The sequence below is a fragment of the Eretmochelys imbricata genome, chromosome 11 (assembly GCF_965152235.1).
Source record: "Eretmochelys imbricata isolate rEreImb1 chromosome 11, rEreImb1.hap1, whole genome shotgun sequence".
NCBI classification, from domain to species: domain Eukaryota; kingdom Metazoa; phylum Chordata; order Testudines; family Cheloniidae; genus Eretmochelys; species Eretmochelys imbricata.
The window spans coordinates 56,302,869-56,326,642 of NC_135582.1; the positions used below are offsets into that span (position 1 = coordinate 56,302,869).

The following is a 23,774-nucleotide window of genomic DNA, read 5'->3' on the forward strand; positions in this document are numbered from 1 at the left end:
CAATCCCATGTAACCTCAATATTCAGGTCTTCAGAAAACCTTGCCAAGATCCTCCAAAGTAAAAGCAAGGACACTCAGGGTATGTCTACACTGCAATAAAACACCTGTGTCAGCTGACTTGGGCTTGCAGGGCTCAGGCTGCAGGGCTATAAAACTGCAGTGTAGCCATCCAGACTTGCACTAGGACTCTGAGGGGGGGGGCAGGTCCCAGAGCCTGTGCTCCAGTCTGAGCCCACACGTTGCAGTTTAATAGCCTTACAGCCCAACTCAGATGTCACAGGCCAGCTGGGGTGTTTACAGTGTAAACAGGGTATAGGCACACTCAGAGTATGTTTATACTGCAATTGATGTAAACCCGGGGTAGAAGAACTCAAGTTAGCAGACCCAGGGATTGTTAATCTAGGGCTCAAGTGTCTATACTCAATTGTAATCCCAGTTTACGGATTGTTGAAATCTGGGTCCCAACCTGGGACTCTAGTTTCTACACTGCATTATGCAGGCCGAAGTCCAACCACCCATATCTACTCCGGGGGGTGGGGGTGGGGGGGAATTCTGCGGGACTACACTCACACAGAAAACATTCCTCCCTCCCCCCCGCAGAAAACAGCAGGAAAGCAAAGGGATGCCATGCAGGGAGGGGAGGCGATGGTGGTAATGAGGAAATGACCCTGCAGCACAGTTTATTGGGGTGGGATTGCCCCCTAAACAGAGACGAGGCATGGAGGGGCACACAGGGTTACTTGCCACTGCCCTCCCTCCATTTCTGCAAGCACTGAGCTGCCCAGCTATGCAACCGAATGCCGCCTCCTGGGTCCTAATGCAGTTGTGCGCCCCTTCTGTGTGCTGGAAGCCTTCCTGTTTTCTGTGCAACAATGAGTGCCTGTGGTGCAGCTGAGGGCGGGAGGTGGGGGGGGGAGAAAATGAAGGAAGCAGGGATGAGAGGAAGAAGACAGGTGGAATAGGGCAGAAGGAGAGGAATGTGAGAGTGAGGGGCGGGGGATGGAAAAGAAAAGGGAATAGTGCAATCATGGGGGGGAAGCAGAAGCCTGGCATGTGGTGCCCGCTTGGCAGCGGATGGGGTTCCCTTGTTAAGCAGGCTCATCAAACCCTCACCCTGACAAGCCCTATCCCCACACCTGGACCTCTCTGACAAGCCTCCCCGCACCAGGAACCCCACCCAACTGAGCCCCAACCAGCTGCATATGGACCCCCACCCCATCAAGCCTCACTCCCCCAGCACCGGACACTCTCACTGAGCCCCTCCACACACAGACTCCCCCAACCAAGCCTCATCTCCCCACACCCAGACACCCCTCTCCCCTGCTGAGCCCCAACCACCTTCACCTGGATCCCCTGCAGAGTCCCATTGCCCCTTTGGTGGGAACATCCACAATAAGCCCCTGTGCATCCAGATCTCCCACTGAGCTGCCAGCACTCAGATTACCCTACACAGAAACCTCTCACCCCACTTAGAAACCTCTCATACCACACTTGGACCCTGCTGGGCTGACCTGGTGTGTCTGGCATAGAGGGGCAGGGCACCAGGGTGTTTCTGGTGCAGGTCCAGCCCTTGCATTGTGTCAGGGTCAGGTGCAGCCTCACTGCCAAGTCCCTGTACCAGGGGAGGTGGGGGCATCAGGATGATCTCCCATCTCAATGCAGCCAGTGGCCTGTGGCCCTCACTGCCATGCTGGAGCCACATTTATTTATTGACAAACAACATTTGCAGAATTTTAAAATATTGTGCACAGAATTTTAATGTTTTGGCGCAGAATTCCCTCAGGAATACATATCTCATGCTAATATTGTGGCACAGTGTGGGAAAACTTGACTTTCCAGAGAACAAAGACAGTTGGCCCATGGGATTGTGGAATACGTTTGACAGAACACGAGAGCATATGTCCAGTGGCACTGCATCGACACTGCAAAACAACAGGGCTTGAACCATGGGTCCTGTTTGACTCAGGCTTGGACCCTCCATTCTCATGGGATCCTGGGACTCTGGGTCGGCACAATGTGTGTGTAGACAGAGGGCTCAAACCTAAGTTTGAACCTTGGGCTTACCGTATATCTAATCTGACCAAACAGAAACTAGAAGACTTTTAAGAACAGTCTGCCATAAAACAGTATGACTTTTTTGCTTTGCAGTTGGTCTGTGAAAGAACTGTCTGAGAGTTAAATGAATGAATGGACATGTACTTAACAGGATACCATCTAGTTCTACACTAAAGACTTCACAATTAAAAAGTGTAAGTAGCTCGTCACCTCAAAAAACATAAGAAAATAATCAGGTAAAATCCTGAAATTATTAAAGAAATTGAACTAAAGGCTGCTGAACACTTCTATAAAATAGCCAGTTAAGATTAACTCTGCTTACCATGAGTACCTTGTTGCAGCTCATTAGTGATACAAGTAAAACAAACAGCTGTTGAGCTGAAATAGAAGCATAAAGATAAAAAGATAAAAGCTAGAGAAAGCAGAAAGTCCAAAATTTGTCAGGACTTTGTCCCTAATTCCAGTTTGACTGATTAAGCTACTTGAGCCATCAGGATGTGTTGGGAAACAGACAGTCTGACAGAAAAAGCACTTGCCTTTGACATCCAGCAGCACAGTTTGATACAAATTTTAGAACCTACATTAAATGAGTTTGGTAATCTTGACACACTCTAACTTGGAAAAACATTAAGAATCAATGAAGCTACTAAAAATAAAAAACTTTATTTGCTCAGAGAAACTTAGTCTAGTCGATAGTATCTATTTCACACCCTGGACACTATTGTTCCTATAAAAGTGTGTGTGTTTTATACACAGCTAGCAAGAACTGATAAATTTCAGATATCAAAATGGTCTTCGACAACAGCCAGACATTTTCAGACATAAAATACATGGCCTGATTTTCAGAGGTCCTGAGCAACCAGAGTGGATATTCAGCACCTCTGAGAACCAGGCATCTAAACACCAGTTGGAGTCAATAGGAACTGCAAGTGTCCAACACTTCTCAAAGTCAGGAACATGGTGTAAGAGAGTTACTAGCAAAAAAGCATGCATGGAGTATGCTAGTAAACCCAGACCTCTTACAAGGGATCAGTGTACATTTTCTCTTGGTGGCTGACATTAAAAAGACTGTTCTCCTAGGGAAATGATTATTTAAAAAAAAAAAAAGTCTACTTACACAAACACTAGTTGAATTTGATCTAATATGATTATACAGAAGATTTTACAAAACCTGATTACCAACAGAAATACCTGTTTTGTGTATTTAAAATTGACAGGGGTATTTTTAAACAAAAAACATTGCCTCTACAGTGTTTGCAACATTATGAGTGCATGAAAACCTGAAAATAATATTGATCAGAAACTGAGACAAAAGTGGAACTGACTAATTTTCAGCCAGGGACAAAAAAAAAAAAAAAGAGTGGGAACTCATTCCTTCTCCAGATAAATCCCTTTCAGAGGATCAATCTTCAAAACCTACTTGGGTTAATTTAAATATTATATATTAAGCACCAGTAATTTTTTTCCCTTTTTAAAAAAAACAGGAGTAAAAGATGCAAAAGTAAAGGTCCCAACTCCAATGTTTTCACAATCATTTTCTACTCTTGTTTTTCCTGGTGAAATATGTAACTAGCGCTGTGTTTGTCCCAATATGTATACCATAAAACACAGAAGTTGCATAATGCAACCATGTTAATTCTGTCACTCAAGTCTTAATTTTTGCATTTCCTGAATGCAGTTTTAAGTGTGCATGTTTATTAATCTAATTATATTCATTTATTTTTGAACTTTAAGTATAGCACTATTATATATATTGTTCAATTTTCTTGATTTATGTCACTATAGCATAAATTTTATTAAAAACAAAAGGAGTACTTGTGGCACCTTAAAGACTAAATAAATAAATAAATAAATAAATAGATGTGGCACCTTAAAGACTAACCTATCTATTTATTTAGTCTTTAAGGTGCCACAAGTACTCCTTTTCTTTTTGCAAATACAGACTAACACGGCTGCTACTCTGAAACCTGTCATAAATTTTATTGTTTCTGCAATATTTATCTTGTATTAGTTATTTATAATTGATGATGAAAAACTGTCATTTACAAAGCACAAAAGCATGTAAATTAACTATGATGGTTTCAACACATCTTTTGACATGAATATAAATCATACCTGGAAAATTCTAGGACACAAGGGACAAAAGGAAATTTTAACTACACTGTATATACATTTATATGTTGTTCTCCCGATTACTTTTGGTCAACTGATACAAACAATGAATGTTACAAATCTATTATAAATAGTGAAGTTGATGTAATGCATACTTACTATTCCAACACTAAGATGATTTCATTTGTCATTTCATACACTTCATGGAGATTAACTACACGAGGACTAGACTTTGTTAATTCGAGCACAGCAATTTCATGTAAAATTTCTGCTTTGCAGTCCTGTCCTCTTCTCCTCTTCTTTAGAAATTTAGCTGCGTATTCTTGGCCTGTGGATTTAGCTATACATTTTCTAACCACAGCACATCTTCCTCTGCAAAGAGAATGGAAAAGATTAAGATTTCTTTCGTGAAAATTATGACAGTTACACTGAAGCTTAGGTATGGGCACTTCACAAATACTTAAGATAAATAGCTGTTTGCAGTGTTGTTGTAGCTGTGATGGTCCCAGGATATAAGAGCAACAAGGTAGGTGAGCTAATAGATTATTGAGCCAACTTCTGCTGGTGAAAAAGACAAGCTTTCAAGATCCAAAGACCACTTTTTTTGGGTCCTGAAGATATGTTAATATTTTTCTAGTACATTATTCTCCAAAGAGAATTACATGTTCAAAAAAAGTAGTTAGACAGCACCTATATAGCATGGTTTCACTGTGAGCTACAAAACCAAATGGCAGGTTCTTTCAGGCATCTAGGAAACTTTTACTGCATTTCTTCAATGTTTATGGATTAAAACATTCTCAGACAGGAAACCATGGTAATACAATATTTAATCAAAAATGAAGGTTCATATGCAATCAGGTTGCAGTAAAGAACTAAAATTAGTTATTTTTCCACATAAGCAATTGTTGTTACTACAGGGATATTATGCAATCAGGAACAAAAAGGGAGGTAATCCACAAAAGAATCTCTTCCACAGGTTGGACCACATCTCAATAGTTTGAGAACCCTGGCTAGTGTACTGTTTCTTTTAATAGATCAACACCATCATTTCAGCAAACATCGGATGTACTAATATTATAGTAAGATTAGAAATCACTTCAATCTATTAAGGGTCTTACAATGTCCAGTTCAAATTAGCTAAAAAAAATTAAATGTGCACAAAATTTTTTTTTGCATATGTAGGGCATTCGATGCCAAGATCTCAAAATGCTGCACACACATTTAAGATTCATTCCCCTTCCTGTGACACAGCTTAATAGTTATAAAAGTTTCTTTTATTTGTCATGTTTATTTTTAGACAATGTATTTCTAATTTAGGATTAAGTAATTTCTGGGAATTACAGATAGCCTCCCTTGATTTATATTAAGGTTTCACTAAAAGTGTGCCTTATTGGGAAGAAGCTCCCATTAAGTGTAGGAGATTTTCAAGGCCCACAAATTCCCTCCATAAACAATTCTCAAGATTGCAAACAGAAGCTTCAGCTTTTGTCCATTTTTACAAAAATCAATTCTTACATGTTTTATTTGTCTATTTTAAAAACAAACTGGAAAGCGGAGTTACAAGATGAACTTTTAGACGACTAAACTCAGGCATGGAAAAGCAAGAGACTTGCCCAGGTTCATGCAGAAAGTCAATGATAAAACCAGAAATACAATCCCGTAATCTTGTCACTCAGTCCTATTTTTTAGCTGCTAGACATCACTCCCCTTCTTGAATATAGTACAGAGAAAAAGCATTCCGTTTCATTTCCTTGACAACTGTTTAAGTATAGAAGCAAAAATATGTTTTGGTAAAGATAAGTTTTTAGAAGAAAGCCACATACTGTTTCTAAAAACCAAGCTGACCTTTTAGAAAATTAGAAAAAAATGTACTCCCTAAGCCAAGTTACAAACTCTTGAAAAAGCAAGGTTTATGATCACAAGGACATTTCCAAAAGTGCCTAGTTCCACAATTATGACGTACTTTCAGAATTAGACAAAAAACAGCATGAACCTTTAAGAACTTAAGATAAAATTAAAATTACACCACTTGAAAGAAAATGAAAAATTTCAAATGGTGTAAATATGAAAAACATTTCTATAGTTTTATATACAAAGATCACCATACTGTATATTTTCAGAGTTACCTCCATTTGTTCATATACATCACTGAGTGTGTAGGTGATGTCTTTCCACACGTAAATTCTATCACCTATGCACACAAAAGATAGTGCTTGAAAAGGTCATGTGCAAAACTGGATTCTGGATTGAGGCCCCTGTTGAAGTCTGAATCAAACTCACTACACAAAATATGTCCATGCTGTTCATCAAAACAGTTTCCATTTGCAGGTAATATTAAATACACCTTCCAATTAGTATAAAATCTGATGAATTATGAAATGGGGTAAAATTCCACAAATTTCTAGTATTTATTGTTAAAAATATTGACTAGATACTTCCTCACTATCTTGCAACAGACCAGATAGTAAAATAACGAAGAACAAAATGTTGCTTTAAAAAAACCAAAGCCACACACAATGTGCAGACAGATAGGGGTGCATATCATGAAATTGTCAACAAACGAATTAGTTAAAAGAAAGAGGTAGAGGTATGCTCTTAACCTGACATGCACACCCTCTTATGAGAGATAATTTGAAATGGGTAACTGCTTTCCCAGCTGTGAAAATGCTTTGCAATAATCTGTTAACATGAATCAATTGAATTCTATAACATATAATAAAATTTGAAGATACGCACCAAAAGCTTATATTTTATTTGTCTGACCCTACCAACCACAACTTAAATTTAAAAAAAAAAAAGAGGAACCATTTAAGTTTTGTCGGGGACTCGAACCCCAGACAGCACGGTTCGTTGTCTGACCGCAGAGAGACAGGCAACACCAGCAAAGTCCAAGTATAAGCTCTTTATTGAAGAATGCACGCAGTTTCATGTAAACAGTCAGATCTTTCCTGCTAATTTCCTGAACATCTTCCTTTCACTTAGAGCAGAGGTGGGCAAACTATGGCCCACAGGCCACATCCAGCCCACGGGATCGTCCTGCCTGGTCCCTGAGCTCCTGGCCCTGGAGGCTCACCCCCAGCCCCTCCACCCGCTTTTCTGCGAACTCCTGCCGCTCTGAGCGGTATGGTAAGGTATGGTAAGGGGGCAGCACACAGCAGTGGGAGGGTTGGGTAGGGAGTCCAGGGGGCAGTCAGGGAGCAGGGGGTGGTTGGATGGGGCAGAGGTTCTGGGGTGGTCAGGGGTCGGGAAACAGGGGGGGTTGGATAGGGTATGGGAGTCCCAGGGGCCTGTCAGGGGGCAGGGGTGTAGATAGGTCGGGGCAGTCAGGGGGCAAGAAGTGGGAGGGGGCGAATAGGGGGCAGGGGCCAGGCTGTTTGGGGGTCACAGCCTTCTCTACCCGGCCCTCCATACAGTTTCGCACCCTGATGTGGCCCTTGGGCCAAAAGTTTGCCCACCCCTGACTTAGAGTGAACACTAGTTTTGAAAAGTCAGTGATAGTATTTCATGAACAGATGATACAAGAGTTATTACTCATAAAAGTTATTGCTTTTGATTTGCAATGCACCATACATTTAAACTTGTGCTAATTAAGAAAAAAAAACCTGTAAGATGAGTTAAGACACAATATATCAGTAAGTTCAAGAAAAGATTTTTTTTTTTTTAATTGAAAAGTATCTGTAGAAACGCAGGAAATTCATTACATTTTAACAGTGAAATAAAGAAATGGATAGTTAAGATTATCCCTGGTAAACCACCACCATGCACACAGGGTATGCAGAGATTCATTTAATGAAGTTTCATAAGATATACATGAATGTACTATTTCACACCTGACATGTGAAGTAGAAACATTTTGCTAAAGACTTCCTGCGGAATATGTCATTTCTTCACTGTCCCCCTTGTTAACACCTTTGTCACATGCAATGAATAGTGCAGCCTTCTCCATCTCTCATCTCCCCACTCCAATCTGTCTAAAACAGGACTACTGGCATCACACACTTCCTCTGCTCCAAGCACATCACCCTATCCTTAGAATCCCTTCTGTGGCTACGTGGCCCTTACCATAACACCATAGCACTTCCTCGCCTACAAAACCTGACATTCTACATCTCCACTCTTATTTCCAGATATTTCCCATTCTTCTCTCCGAACTCCTCCTTTCATGTCCTTCCTACACTTGGCTTTGTGCCTCCTAGCATGCTGCTCCCAACCCCCAGAACAGACCAAGGTGTCCTTCCCTACTCTTTAAAATCAATTTCTTCAAGCAATCTATACATCAATGCTTCCTCAGAGCGTCGGCAAAGACTAGCGGGGGAGGACGGAGAAAGGGGGCAAACAGGCCTCTCGCTTTGTTCTCCAGATTTTCAGCTTGCATTTAAAAGAGTAAGGCTCTAGATAATGGGATTGCAAAAAAATCTTGGAAACTATGATCAGAGTAACTGGTGAGCTATGTTTGTTTGAGATTCCAGTATTTCACTAATACACAGAATGTATGAAAGGAGAAGTAGTATCATACAATGAAGAGCTAGACAGTCTACTTCAAGTGATTGTCCATTTTGGGTAGCCCTTTAACACCATGAAATGGTAGGGTTGAAGGTGGGACTCAGCTTTCAAAACTTTGGGAAATGCTGCCTTCCACCCTTCCTTATAATTACTCCTCATACTATCCACCTTTTGAAATTTTTCCATGTCTTATTTAGATTATGACTACTTCAGCATCTTTCTGAAGTATGTGTATAGAAGAAAAGAATCATGCTCCCTGACACACATGTAGAGGGGATCCTGTACACACAAATCTACATACACTTGTGTGGAAAGGGCAGACAAGCCATCTATATTGCATCTTCCCCTAGACCCCACATAGACCTTTCCACTGGTCTGGGGATATGAACAGAGGAAGAAATGCACTTCATTTCTTCCACATGCTCCACCTTGTGAAGTCTACTAGAAAAAACAACACAGGCTGGGGCTATATTACTCTTTCAACAAATATCCCACTGCAGCTCGGATTTCTTTTCCATGTGAAGTTACATCCCTTTCCCCCCAAAACCATCATGTAAAATAAATGTTCTTACCTTCCTAGCTCTTTAGGATCAAGCATGTAAAAATTGTAAAAATTATCCATCTTGATTTGTGTCTGAAGAGATGTGGACAACAAGCCTAAAAGGCTTTTGCTCTCCGACTTTCTCCTGGACATAATTAACACAAGGTCTTCTCTCTTCTGCTGGTTATCTATTTTCACCTGTCAAAGCAAAATACGCATTTAAATATGACCAATACTACAAAAATCCCACTGCTGCACAGCAGGAAAAGTCATCTCATAAAGCTATGTCATCAAAAACAGCTGCTTTAACACCTTTGAAATATGAATGGTTTTTCACATTTCTTAGAAAAAAACATTTTAACCAATAAGAATAAGGACCACTTATGAACTGAAGTCAATGATAACAGGCTGAGCTATGGCCATATAAAAACTGTTTGTGACACATTTGTTAGTACAGCATCTAAAATGTCCTCTCTGTTCTTACCATGTCTATCAAAACAGCAAAGAAAACAGGAAAGCAGAGGAATATTTTGTATAAGAGTTTCATAAAATAAGTTCTCATTATTAAGAGTTGTGGTAATCCTTTAATATACAACATTAAACCAGGGAATAAATCTGCACACCTTCCCAGACTTATGAGTTACTAGCTATGTTCTTATAATTAGGTGAGGTCATTTAAAACCTACTGATGTGCATGTAGCATCTCAGCTCTGTTACCTTGGTAATATACTGCTATACAAGTTTAAGATACACCCGCCAACATTATTTCCATTAGCTGCCTATAAACCCAGTAGATTATAACCCAGTACTGCAATTTTCATAGCCTGTGTTTGTGTAGGCCATAGCTACATTCAAAGTAATCTTTGGGCCTTGTCCTACACTTCCATACTATGTGCCTTAGAAATCTCACCATCGGGGTACCTCTCAGTCATGTCAGTACCCAGCAGGGAATTTCTTATCAAAATTCCTTGGATGAAGGAGGGTGATACCATGGTTTGGAAGGTTGGAACCAAGAGTCTTCATGCTACTCTGGAGGATCCCTGATCCATTCCCTGGGAGCGGAAAGGCAAGGAAAGCTATCAGGCTGATTGTGGCTCAATTCCAGATCAAAGCATAGATTGAGAGGGCTTCCAATGGTGAGAACAATGACTTGATTAAGCAAACAGCTCAAAGGGGTAAAACATTTCCTGGAAAACCAGTAGGTGTTCAGGGGGAAGTTCCAACTTCTCTGGTGAGATTTATGTCACTAGGGAAATCGGTTATCCACATAAGTTTTTTCCATTTTCTTTCTTGGAAAAGGAAAAGAAGAAACCAGCTTGGCACCGGCATTATTGTTCTTTCCTTAAAAAAAAATAAAGCACCGATTACTACATATCCAGTGCTGCATGAGGGGCAGATTCAAATGAGGATTATCCAGTGGCTTGATGCAATGAGCCACTGGATAACCTGAGCCATCACAGTAACTATGGTTCCAGTAAAATCAATGGCACCAAAGAAGCTGCAAGCAACTTAAAATGAGGTTTTGGGCACTGAACTGATGGCCTTGAATCTGGGGCAGGGTATGGTTCCATAATATGGCCCTGGCCCTCAATGTCACCCTCTGCTGTAGCTCTGACTTCTGCATAGGTTTGCTTTTCACTTCAATATGCAAATCCAGAAGTGCTGGAACATTAAGGCTATGCTCTCAAGGACTGGCTCTTTCATCAGATACTGACACGTGAGGCCAAGCTTTTATGCTCTGCCACAGCCAATCTCCACCAATTCACAGTGACCAGCTTCTTAGATTTTCCCCAAGCCAGGGAGTCTAACAACTGTTCTGAAACCTTGCCAGACTTTTTAACCTGGCGATCAGAGCTGAGACTGGTCTTCCAGCACTTACAGACACCTGCATTTCAGACCTGGAACGTTTAACTAATGGTTCCTACTACAGCATAGGTTGCAAGAGATTCTGATGCTCCTTTCTAGTCCCAGAGTCAAAGGTGTTGCATATGAAACAACAGGAAATTAGATGACCTTCCCCCACACCAACCCAAGCAGGCCAGATGATGCATATGTGCATCCAAAGTAGGAAGAACCAGCAAGTAAGAGGCACACCTTAAACTCTGGTTTCTCTGTCTCCAATTCCAATGTGTCAGAACCAAGTACTTATGCCAGGGCACTAATAGCCTTAGACAAAAAAACAACAAGAAATATCGAGAGCTAGCTAATTAAAACCTAACTAAACTAAGACTGATGTATCACTGGGAACACTCCATTCTAACAAACCTGGGTCCATGAACCTGGTAAGATTTCTGGTCTCTTTGCTACTGCAGTTGGAAGAGACTGAGGCAGCCAGCACTCAACCCCATTTCCCCCCCCCCCCCTTTTTTTTTTTTTTTTTTTATAGCCCATCCTTCAAACTGCCCTTCCTAAAATTTAAAGACTGAAACAACCAGCCTATTTCAGGGGAAAATATGTTCTAAGTCACGTGAAGCACTATAAATGCATGCAATAAGAGTCTTTGACATAGTTTGAGGAGTCATTGCAAACCAGTTTCTATGCTACTCTGAATATCTTAAAGTTTGGTTTTTAACAGCTAAAACAAAAATTTAAGTTGAACATGTAAATCCTGATACTGCAATCAAGCCTGCACAGGCTGCCCTTCCACCTGAGGGGCCTACCACAAAAGGCAAAAGGGGTCAGATCCAATTGCAGTACTCGGGGCTTACTTTAAATGTAGAAGTCTTTTATAGAGACATCAAGGTTATTGAAATGACGGCATTTGAGATATTCAGGCTGCACTAAAAGAATAAGTTTCCCAATGATTCCCTGCTTGTTGAAGGATACAGCCTCACACAGTTATGCCGAAGTCTCAGAACAGCAAGTAGTGATCTTTCATGTCATATGGTAAGCGTGATGCAAATCTGAACATAACAGGGTTACTTAGGGACAACAGCAAACAACAACAAAAAGAGTGAAGTTAAAACATGATTTTGAACAGTTAAAAATGTAAATCAATAGAAATTTATACTATTTTTGAAAGTTCAGTAGTATCTAGTGGAGTCTTGAAGGGGTCTGCCTTGAAACCAGTACTATTCAATATTTTCATTAATGACTCAGATAATGGGGTAGAGAGTATGCTTAAAAAAAATTGTGGATGACACCAAGCTGGGAGGAGTTGCAAGCCCTTTGATGAAAAGGATTAGAAATCAAAATGACCTTGATAAACTGGAGAATTATTCTGCAATCTACAAGATGAAATTCAATGCAGATATGTGCAAAGTGATACACTTGAAAAGGAAAAAAATCCAATGCACCACTACAAAATGGGGAGTAACTGGTGAGATGGTAGTATTGCTAAAAACAGTCTGGGGTAATAATGGATCACAAATTGAATGATGCAGCTGCAAAAAAACAAAAACAAAAAACAAAAAAACCACACACCCCCTAACATCCTGGGGTATATTAACTGGAGTGTCATGTGTAATTGCCCTGTAATTGTCCTGCTCTGTTCAGTACTGTAGAGGCCTCAGCTTGACTACTGTGTCTTCTTATAGGCATCACACTTTAAGAAAGATAGGAACAAACTGGAGAAGTCCAGAGGAGATCAACAAAATGATAAAAACTTTAGAAAACCTGACCTATGAGGAAAGCTTAAAAAACTGGGAATGTTTTGGTCTTGATAAAAGACTGAGCGGGTACCTGATAACAGTCAAAGTGTGTTAAGGGCGGTTATAAAGAGGACAGTCATCAGCTGTTCTCAATGTCCACTGAAGGTAGTACAAAAAGTAATGGGCTTAATCTACAGCAAGGAAGATGTAGGTTACGTAGAAGGAAAATTTTTTCTAACTATCAGGATAGCTTAGTACTGGAATAGGTTACCAAATGAGGTTGTGGAATCCCCATCACTGGAGTTTTTAACAACGTATTAGACAAACACCTATCAGGGATGATCTGAGCCCATTTGGTCCTGCTTCAGTGAGGAGGGCTGGATTAGATAACCTCTTGAGATTTCTTCCAGAATTACATTTCTATGAATAGATGATTAAACAACTTCAGTGTCAGCAGTTTATCTTCCAATTTGGGGGTGGAGGAGGGAAACAACAAAAGAAGTATTGTTTCCCTCCTCCAGTTATCATTCATATCTAACACATGCACACCAATACTGTGAAATCACCAGTTCTCTGAATTTATACATTCAGAATGGAACTACTTTGACTCATGTACTTATTGGCTATAAGAAATAACACTCATTAAATCCAGTTTGTGGATTTTTCGAAGAAGACTGTATCATGGTTTCAAAGTTTTGACAAGTTTTTTAATTAAAATATAAAGGGAACACAATTTAGGCCAAACATAACATATTAAAGGACAACTTCAAAAGTTATGTTATAAACAAGCCTTTATTTACCTATTTTAGTAATAGCAACTTAGATTATGAAAGTGAAATAATACTGAAAATCCAATTGGTCTCTACTTATACTGGGTGTACCTTTAATAGCCCAAATGGAGCAAAATGTAGTTTTACTTTTAGGTTCTTATTACTGCATTGTTTGGCTTTCAAACTTGCAGTGTGTGCTTGTTTTAAAACTACTTTTTTCACTAGAATTTTATAAATTGTAGAGACATATCTATAGTTTTGTGAATCTCTTTAGGATTAAATAATTTTTAAAAATTAAATTGTGCCAAAGTTGGCACTCCTTTTACACTGTTATGATTAGATAACCAATGCAGCTTTAAAAAAAAAAATAGCAGTTACTTAAGAATATGAAGGGGAAAAAAGCACGCCATTGTTTATGTAAGACCAATAGCATCTTGTGCTCTGCTTCTGAAGAGCCAGTGGGGAAACACAAACTAAATTTAAAAAAATAGGCAGCAGAATAATGCTAAATATCATCACATGATATTGGTACAAGAAAAGAGAGATGCCACATGATGGCCCAAAGCAGATCTGTGCAATCACAAAAGTCAGAGAAGTGTAGGACCTCAATAGGTCACCTTGTCCAGTGCCCTGCACTCAAGGCAGGACAAATATGCAATATGTTCACAGGATCAGGCTCCCTAGTTTTTTAAACTCCACTGGAAACAAAGGCAGTTAAGTAAAGAAAATTTCAAATTCATATACATTTAATGTCTTCAAAAAGAAAAATTCAGAGTAATAAAACATTAGAAAACATAAAGGTTCAAGCATTTCATTTTTTTGCTACAGTGTTAGACATATTTCAAGCATGAGTTGTGGGAGTAGGTAAAAAACCTGAGAAAATACAATAAAGTGTCATTTATCCAACTAAAACAAAAGAAAGACATTTTTAAAAAAACAAACTATACTCTGGAGCTGTGAAGCTGTAGTTTCAGCAGAGAAGAACACAGGCATTTGTGAACTACATCAGGACAGCATATGAAATGGTTTGTCTAGAATTAGAAGAGAGGTCTGAGTGCATTCTCAAGGGAGTAAGAAGTAGGACCCACAGCGCCCATAGCCTTAAAATGATGTCCAGAACTCACACAAGCAAGAGCTTCTCTCGCTGCTGTGGAGTCCTGTAGGGAAGTATGGTTACAGAAAGCTTCACAGATGGTGAAGTCATTAACCCTGCCTCCCACCAAGCTCCATCCTCTGCTAAGTTTTGTTTTACCCTTTATGTTAGGGCCTGTGTTGCCCACTTCACGTGCCAGTAACAGAACAAAGTTAAAAACATGGGAGTATTTTTACACTGGGTGGGAAGGACGGAACTAAGGATGTGGGAACTCCTCCAGCCTTCCCAAGTAAGTTAGTTTGGGCAACCTCTCTTAAATACTGAAAATTAACAGGGCTTAACCCCAACAACCCCCACCTGAACGCCCCCCTTCGTACCTAGGGCTTCACTCGCCGGCGGCGCAGCCCTCCCCAGCTCTGACAACGGCCTACCAGGAGAGGCACCTAACGCGTTACAGAGGCCGGCGCTCGGCCCCAGAGAGCTTCTTCCTTCAGGCCGGCTCGCCGAGCGCTATGGCTGAGCCCGCTGCGGGCCCGGGGCGCGCCGCTGGGAGGGCGAGGGGCACTGAGGGGGCAGCGTGCGTGGGAGAACGGCCCGCCCGGCTGCCCCCCTGCCAGCCACGGAGCCGACGGCGAGAGTCCCAGCGCCCCGGGCGTTCTGCCGCCGGTTCCCTGGGCGGCTGCCGCCCGCCGGCAGGGTGACAGGGCTGGGCGCCGCTCCGGCTGTGCCCGCCCCCACCCTACGCCGCGGGGGCTCCCCCAGTCGCTGAAGGAGGAAGGTGCCACCCGGCTCGGTGGCGCTCGGGGACGTACCCCGGGGGCAGCCTGGAGGCGCCTCTCTCGGGGCGTCCCATCCGCGCAAGGGGCCAGGGTCCCCCGGGCACTCACCGCGAAGCACCCCGCTTCTCACGCGCCCCCACAAACAGACGGCGCCGCCCTCGCGCTCGGCTCTGCCCGGCGCCCTGACCGCAGCCCGCACAGTTGGCGTTTGAAAAGCGCAACCCGGCGGCGCGCCCCCCCAGCCCCGCCCCGCCCCGCGGACCCAGTGTGGAGCCAATCAGCGCCGGCTGTGGGCGGGGCCTTCCCTCTCTGATTGGCAGGAACTCCCCCACGAGGGGAGGGCCCAAGCAGCCACTCACTCTCGAAGGCACGCGAGGGGAAGCCCTAAGGGCGAGGGAGGGGGCCAGAGGGGTGACGGGGAAATGGAGGCACGCGAGAGGGAGCAGAGAGCACGGAGCGAAAGGCCCATTGCAGCCCCGGCTGTGAACCTAGGTGTGCAGTGCAACCGTTTAGTATCAGCTCTGCCCCAGGGGCTGGGAGTTACTGGCCCCAGGCAGGAAGCGGCCCCACTGCCAGAGGTGATGCTGCCGCTGGTGTGACAGCATTCATTGCTAGGACACAGGACGGTGGTGTAACTTGGGCTGAGTGGGAGGAAAGGTGAGGCTGGGACTGGAAAAACCACCAGCAGCTCGGTGGATGCTCTTTCTTCTACCTTTTATTCACCACATTTCTATGTCTCCTCCTAAGCTTTTGCCCCCACCACAGGTAGCTCCCACCTGCCCTCATACCAATTCACTGAAATTTACATTGTCATGTCACCTCTGACATTGGCCCTACCCATTCAGGGAAATATCAAACCCTCTCAGTAACTAGTCAGCCAACAAAAAAAGCAGTAAAAAACTAGCAGCAAATCTAGCTTTATTAACCTGCATCTTGCTGGTTAGGGAGACTATCCCAAGGAAGATAACACTATATCATGAGCCCTGTCATCTACACCCTCACAGAAGAGATGAGGAAGCCACTTTAAAAACTGGAATGTTTTAAGGCATTTAAGACAGAAGGGCATTACTCTAATTTACTGCATATCGCTGTAGCTTCGTGCCTGTTGTTTAGGTCCAAAGTCTTAAAACTTTATCCACCACTTCATTTCCCTGCTCTCGTGGAGGGAAGTTAAAGACCGTGATTGCTATACATTTTTTCCTTTTACTTATTTACTTTTTTATAGGTTACACGTGTGCAAATGCAATAGCTAAGGGCCATATTTCCAAAGCTTCTAGAGATAAGGCAGAAGAACTGGTAACTCCTCCCCTCCGTACTTGCTATGTGTATAGTATTAGATCCACTAAAATACTCTTCACAGACAGAATATATCTACCTCATACACACGTATCATATATTTCCTTGTCAGTTAATCATTTTTAATCTTAACATTTGAATAAGGTTTAACAATATGTACACAAATGGTAGCTTTGGAGTCCTAGAACTTGGAAAGAACAAAAAATGACAATGTTATGGAGGAAATATAAGGTGAAGACCACTAGGGGATGCTAAGAAGTGCATAGCACACCAGTTGGAGGGCATATCATTTGACAGTCAAGTCTAGGCAAAATCATTCCAGTATTGTGGACTGGAAGTTTTCTTACCTGATCATTTCCTTTCTGCAAGCAGTGTTTACCACAATTCTGCTACATATGGGTTATTCCCCTCCTGTTTCAGATTCCAAAGGCAATTCAAAACTGTAGCATAGCCTGTGCTAGCTACACCCCCTTCTCCAACCTGCTGCCAGATGATTAATTCCAAAGCTGTGTAAAAATTTGTAGAAAATAATTAGTAACAATAATTCCAATGCTAACTGAGTAACTACGTACAGTAAGTCCTTGTTTATATGGTAACTATCCAAATAGTTGGAGAGCTGTCCAGGGTGGGTAGAACTGTGGGAGATGCTGCTAGCAGAAAGAAAATGTAAGAAAGGGAGAGTCATTTTGCCCAGTAAATTTTCTCCATTGCTTCTGCACAAAGACCTACTTTCCTTGTCCTTCCTTGGTTAAGGAAATAAGACTGGCCATACTGAGTCAGATCAATGGTCCATCTAGCCCAGTATCCTGTCTTCCAACAGTGGCCAGTGCCAGATGCTTCAGAGGGAATGAACAGAATTGGGCAATTATAGAGAGTGATCCATCCCTAGTCATCCAGTCGAGGCTTCTGGCAGTCAGGGGTTTAGGGACACTCAGAACATGGGGTTGCATCCCTGACCATATTGTAATAGGCACTGATGGACTTATCCTCCCTAAAATTTTTTTTTTAATCCAGATATACTTTTGGCCTTCACAACATCCCTGGCAATGAGTTCCACAGGTTGACTGTGTGTTGTGTGAAGAAGTACTTATGTTTGCTCTAAATCTGCTGTCTATTAATTTCATTGGGTGACCCCTAGTTCTTGTGTTTATGTGAAGCGGTAAATAACACTCTCTTATTTACTTTATCCACATCATTCATGATTTTACAGACCTTTATCACATCCGTGGTCATCTCTTTTCTAAGATGAACAGTCCCAGTCTTTTTAACCTCTCCTCATATGGAAGCTGTTCTATACCCTTAAACATTTTTGTTGTCCTTCTCTGTACCTTTTCCAATGTGAATATCTTTTTTTGAGATGGGGAAACCAGAACTGAAGGCAGTATTCAGGTTTGTATGTGCAACCACTACCATGTTGACTGACTGGACCAGGATGTGGTTCCTTGCATGTGGTTCTAGAATCTCAGAAGAGCTAGTTTGATTGTGGTTCCTTTCCTCAGGGGCCCTGCACCTTCTTCTGGGTCCCAGAGGTGCTCTCCATCCTTCAAGACTGGTATTGATGGTGAGAACCTGAAGGTCTAGAAGGTTTATGGAGAGATCCCTGTGGATATTGCCCAGGAACGTCCACTGTCTCAAGGAGTCGCTGACCTGGTTCGAGATCAGTATCTGATCTTGAATGTGCTCCAGGGAATGGTCCTATACTTTCAGAAGCAAAGCTTGGAGACTGTGGAGGTGTGATCTCACCCATGGGGTGACCTCTGTGCAAGAGACCAGAAGGCTCAGTAGTTGAAGGCACTAAGCTATGGTTGGGCTCCTGCACTTAACCAGCATGAATATCAGATTCTGAATCTTCAGGAATGTGTCAAGTGATGGATAGATCTGTGCTACTGATGTGTCTATCTCCACATCCAGGTGAATAATCCTTGTCAAGGGAACCAAGGAACTTTTCTTAGCATTATCATGAATTGGTGCACTTATAGAAGATTCAGAGTCTGGATCGTGGCACTGTGTGCTGTGGTCTGGCATGGGATTCTGATTAAGAAGTCATCCAGAAAGAGATACAGGTGAATACCTAGGATCTGAGTCTGGCTATGATCACCACCAGCATTTTTGTAAATACCCAGTGGGCTAACGAGACACTGAATGGCAGTGTTCAGCACTGGTAGTAATTTATGTTGTAAGCAAATCTCAGAAACCTGCAGTAGCAGGGGTGCACTGAATTGTGGAGGTACACATCTGCAACATCCACTGAGGTTAGGAAGTCCCCTTAAGACAGGGATGTCACTATCAAAGCTAGATTCTCCAGCTGTAACTTTGTTTTCTTCATCCATTTAGTGAGTCTTCTGAGGTCAAGGATGACCCTGACTCCTTTGGTGCACTTCTGAACAATTAAGAAGATGGAGTAAAACCCTAAGAACACTTTTCTGGGGGAACTCCTATCACTCCTCTGTCCAGAAGATGGGAGAACTTGTTCTGGACAAGCTTGCACATGGCAGGGTTGCTGGTGATGGGAGACTGGATGAAGAAAGGATGGGGTGGAGCCCTTACCTCAAGGGAGTATCCCTGATACATTATCCCTCACTGTCTGTGGTAGAAGCAAACCAGTCATCTGGAAAGTGGGAAATCATGGCTCCCAAACTCAGGTCTGGGCAGACTCGGCAGAGGCACATTCGCCCATTGTCATAATGAGCCCTTGGATGACGCAGGAGTATCTCTAGATTTTCACTCCTCAGTTCCAAAGTTTTCCTTTGACATATCTTTCATCTTTCCTTTGGAACCTCTGCAAGTGTGTCTGTCTGATAATGGCTTTGTAGTCCCTTTTTAAAGTATTAAGTGGAGAGGGGACGAGACTGTTTAGGTTTGCCAGTGTTTTCAGCCACTATCTTGTCCAATTTTTTTCCAAAGAGGAGAGATCTTGTTAATTTAGAGGAGCACAGGACTTGTTTGGAATGAATATCTACGTTCCATGGACAAAGCCATACGTGTCTCCTGGCTAGTGATCTAAATTCCATGGCCCTGCCAAAAAACCTCATAGCATCCATTGAAGCATCAGCAACAAATGCTACGATAAGGAGGTTTTCTTATGTATAGACTTAAAACTGGGTTTGTCTCTGCCCCTAAGAGTTTTAAGGTCCTCCAGTCATGTGGCTTTAACAAAGCACTTGGCTGCCAGAGATGCTCTGAGGGTGGCTAAGGAAGCACCAAAATCCCTTGTAAGGGTTGCTTCAACCTTCCTATCCATTGGATCATTGGGGGGAAATGTCCCCTTTGGGTCAAATAACCATATCCTTTGCTAGAAATGCCACAGCTGCATCGACCTTAGGCATATTTGAGAGAGAAACTTCTCCCTCAGAGTTCTCCCTTGTAGACTCCCGCTCCCCCAGGTTGGGGGATGGAGACTGTCAGAAATTCCTGACTCAATTCCTGACTGTGAGCTCTGCTTCTCTCTTTAGAGCACTTAGGACCCATCTCAGGGCTTGTGGTGGTACCAGGAGCCATGCTAGGATCTTATTCTTGTGCTTCTGAGTTGCCACAGTCCTCCTCATCCTTAGAGCAGAACAGGGAGAAGCTCTGTTTCCTGGTTGGGCTTTTCTGTGGTGGAGTCACAGCTTCTTGGGAGGGATAAGGGTCCCAACATACCTGTCTGACTCACAGCTCCATGCCCGAGCAGTACTAGGGTCAGCTGCTGAAAACAGGCAGGGCATGATTTGTCCTCTGTAGAGCCTGTTAAAGCTGGCTCACAGATGAAGCATCTTTTAAGTTTAGCCCAATGTTTGTGTGCCTGTGTAACACCGACAGACCCCCCCGCCCCCCCCAGGTCATCAGCAGGCAGGATGAAACCAGGGACCTCTGGAGCTTAGTACATAAGCCTCTACTGCAGGAGCTAAAAGCCAACTGGCTGTTAGCTAAGGCTGTAGAGCAGACTCATTAATTGCTCTCTAAGTGGTCTCGGTGCCACTAGATGGTACAGAACACCACACCCAGAAGGTGTGTGGGTTACACCTGCTCTGCCATCCCTGAAAGGGGCCAGAGGAGCTTGGCAGAGAAGTGCTGCACAGGGACTCCATGTGGCTTCAGCCATGTGCTACTAAATACCTGGTCTAGGAGTGGAGGAGAGAACAAAGAAGACTGCCCCCTACTGTCCTCAAAGGGAAAAAAAGCATAGGAAAGATCTGGAGCAAAGACAAGTGCCACTGACTGATGCCCCAGAAGCAAAAGATCTGCAGCAGGCTCGAGAATGGGGCATGACTAGCACAGGCTGTGCTACAGCTTTGAACTGCCTCCTGAAACTGTGGACAGGAGAGAAATAGCCCACACACAGCACAATTATGGGAGATGCTGGGCTGCAAAAATGCACATTGATTTCTGAGATATTGTAAACAACACAGCAAACACATGCCGGCAACATTCTCCTCTTTGTCTAGTTGTAATGCAGTTTCTTATCGGACAAGACATTCAACCCATAGCTATCACATGGGGACTGGGCCTAACCACGTCAACACTAGTTGTATATGATTATGGTTGTATATGATATTATGTATATTGTATATGATTATGGTTCTCCCACTGTGTTATAGGCTAAAGCAACCATGTCACTGAATTGTCATAGTCACAAGAATTACTCAGTAGTCTCTGACAATTTTTTCTAGTGCTTGTATGAGTGAGCCCAGAACAATCTGCAGGACCTCACTGGAATAGCACTGGATCTGCACATTGCAAAGCGTGAGAGAGCTATTACTTTGCATTTAGTAATCTTCACACCAGGAGATAACCACATAGGAAAGACCCATATGAATAACAGTTTATAAAAAAATTATGTGGTGATATTCAGGGCTTTCTAACTCATTGCTTGGGAAGACTAAAATAAAAGTTGAAGATATAAAAGCTTCATTTTGGTTTCCAAGAGCTTTTTTGCGGACAGACAGTGGCTCTAAGGGCTTTTTGAAAGCAGTTGAATCTTTTAAACAGTTTGAAAATCTCTGTGATGGATTTGATTGGTTGCCAAGTTGAGTTCCCTTTGTGAGGAGGCAATCTAAGCAGTTGCTCTAGAATTTGCAGACTTTCATTTTTGTTCTATCTTTGGTGTAAGAGCAACAACATTAATGTAATGTGAAATTTTAACTCCAGTGATAAATGAGCTAACTACTTCATTGCTTCAGTTTATTTTCAGCAGCTGACTATTATTGGAACCTTATTTGGCTAGTGGCACTGTAAAATGAAACAGCAGCCACCTACTCTGGGATAAGTCATCCAGCGGAGGTGATATTTATATCAGAACCTAACAAATAAGGAACAGAAGTAAAATGTATGATTTTGGTAAGGTGGAACCATTTCTGAAAAATATAGAATGTGTTATACCACTTGGTTGTTTGAATGTACATTTTAAGAATCAGAGCCACATTTTACATCATAACTCACTCAGGACCATCCATCTAGATTTTAGAACTGTAAGTAATAGAGATTTTTCACTATTACAGTCTTAAATCTTTAAGAGGCTCTTCTCAGAGAGCCATTACCATCTTAAAAAGAAACGGAGTACTTGTGGCACCTTAGAGACTAACCAATTTATTTGCACATAAGCTTTCGTGCTTATGCTCACGAAAGCTTGTGCTCACGAAAGCTTATGCTCAAATAAATTGGTTAGTCTCTAAGGTGCCACAAGTACTCCGTTTCTTTTTGCAAATACAGACTAATACAGCTGCTACTATGAAACCTGAAATTACCATCTTATGCACTGAGTTCATTATAAATAATTTCAAGTAGCTTTGACAAACAAAATAGAAATGTGCAATGCATGGAGAGATCCATTTGATTAGGAGTGCTCTCTACACAGTACGAAAAGTAAACAGCATTCCAAACATACCAAATGGTCCACAAGATGAAAATTAAAAGATGGATGCAAGTAAGAGGCTGTAGGTTATTATAGAATGTGCTGCCAAAAAAGTAAATGACAGTGCTTATGTCTTTCTTTGGCTGTTTGTATCTCCTCACATATTCTTTCAGGGACAGAACTGCTATGTTTTGTGGTTATAAAAGCCAAATAAACACTTAAAAAGCCAAGAGATATGGGAGTATTGTTGTAATATTTAATATTTATTTATATCATGTCATGGAGGCATGCATGGCACTTTAGAGAAAAATATAATTGACAGGACTTTGCCCCAAGGACTTTATAATTTTGATTAGATATAAACAGCAAAGATATAAACGGAGGGTGGGGTAGGAGGAATGGGAGGATGAAGGTTACAATAATGCTGGATCATAAAATATGCTTATTGTTATCTATACATCAGGTTAGTTCATTTAAAAAAATAATAAACTATGATAAATTCTAGGGTGGAGGTCTTTAATTGCCAGTTACTATCCTAACTGCCTGAATAGGAATTCTGCTTATCAAAAGCATCTTTACAGACCCCGGGGACCAGTACAGCCTGACCATTCCTTCCTGTCCATGTCTTGTCTCTCCATTAAGCCCAGCCTGGTCAGGCCCTGTGTACGATGTCTGGCCATCTAGTCGATGGTTGGCCTTTAGGTCTGACAGACCTTGGTTGGCATTTGCATTTTTTTTTTTTTTTGGTAACCTATCATCTGACTCCTACAATGTCCCCACTATCATAATCTTTTCAATGTAGCCAATCTTATACCCTGATGTCACATTCTAGTCTCCTTTTAACTTCTTCCCCTGGCTCTGTTTGATGCAAGAAAGCATAGCTGGCTTGCCAGCACAACACACAGTGGGCAGGGCCAGGGCCTGACTGGCTGAAATGTGCTAATTCAATGCATCTCCAGTTGGAGTTTAAAGTTGCCTTCCTCTGGGATGACTCCCTACAGCGTGGCCATCTCCACAATCACAGGGGTTGAATCTGGCCTTCGGATTCTGTGAGGTCGAGGTGGGTGAGTAAGTGCTAGTCAAGGGACTTCTCCTGAGAGCACCCAGCTCCCCAAACACATCTAGGGTGTGTCAGAAGCAACCCAGCTGATCTCAAATCCTAGGTTAAAGCATGAAAAATACCCTAATTCAGTGGACAGTTACAT

General features: G+C 42.3%; 1 protein-coding gene across 3 annotated transcripts in view; it reads right to left on the reverse strand.

Annotated features, from left to right (window-relative positions):
• Positions 1–15,643, reverse strand: part of STK17B (serine/threonine kinase 17b) — a 30,289-nt gene extending 14,646 nt beyond the window's left edge. Inside the window, exons 1-4 of one of the 3 annotated variants that reach the window (XM_077830113.1) lie at positions 15,552–15,642; positions 10,122–10,263; positions 9,243–9,409; positions 4,327–4,539 (exon numbers count right to left, since the gene is read on the reverse strand). In XM_077830113.1, coding sequence (XP_077686239.1) covers positions 4,327–4,539; positions 9,243–9,409; positions 10,122–10,124 — 383 coding nt within the window. In that variant the 5' untranslated portion in view covers positions 10,125–10,263; positions 15,552–15,642. Of the gene's footprint in view, positions 1–4,326; positions 4,540–9,242; positions 9,410–10,121; positions 10,264–15,041; positions 15,351–15,551 lie in introns of those variants that run through there. The other 2 variants (XM_077830114.1, XM_077830116.1) reach the window with 2 other exon arrangements.
• Positions 15,644–23,774: the final 8,131 nt, after the last annotated feature.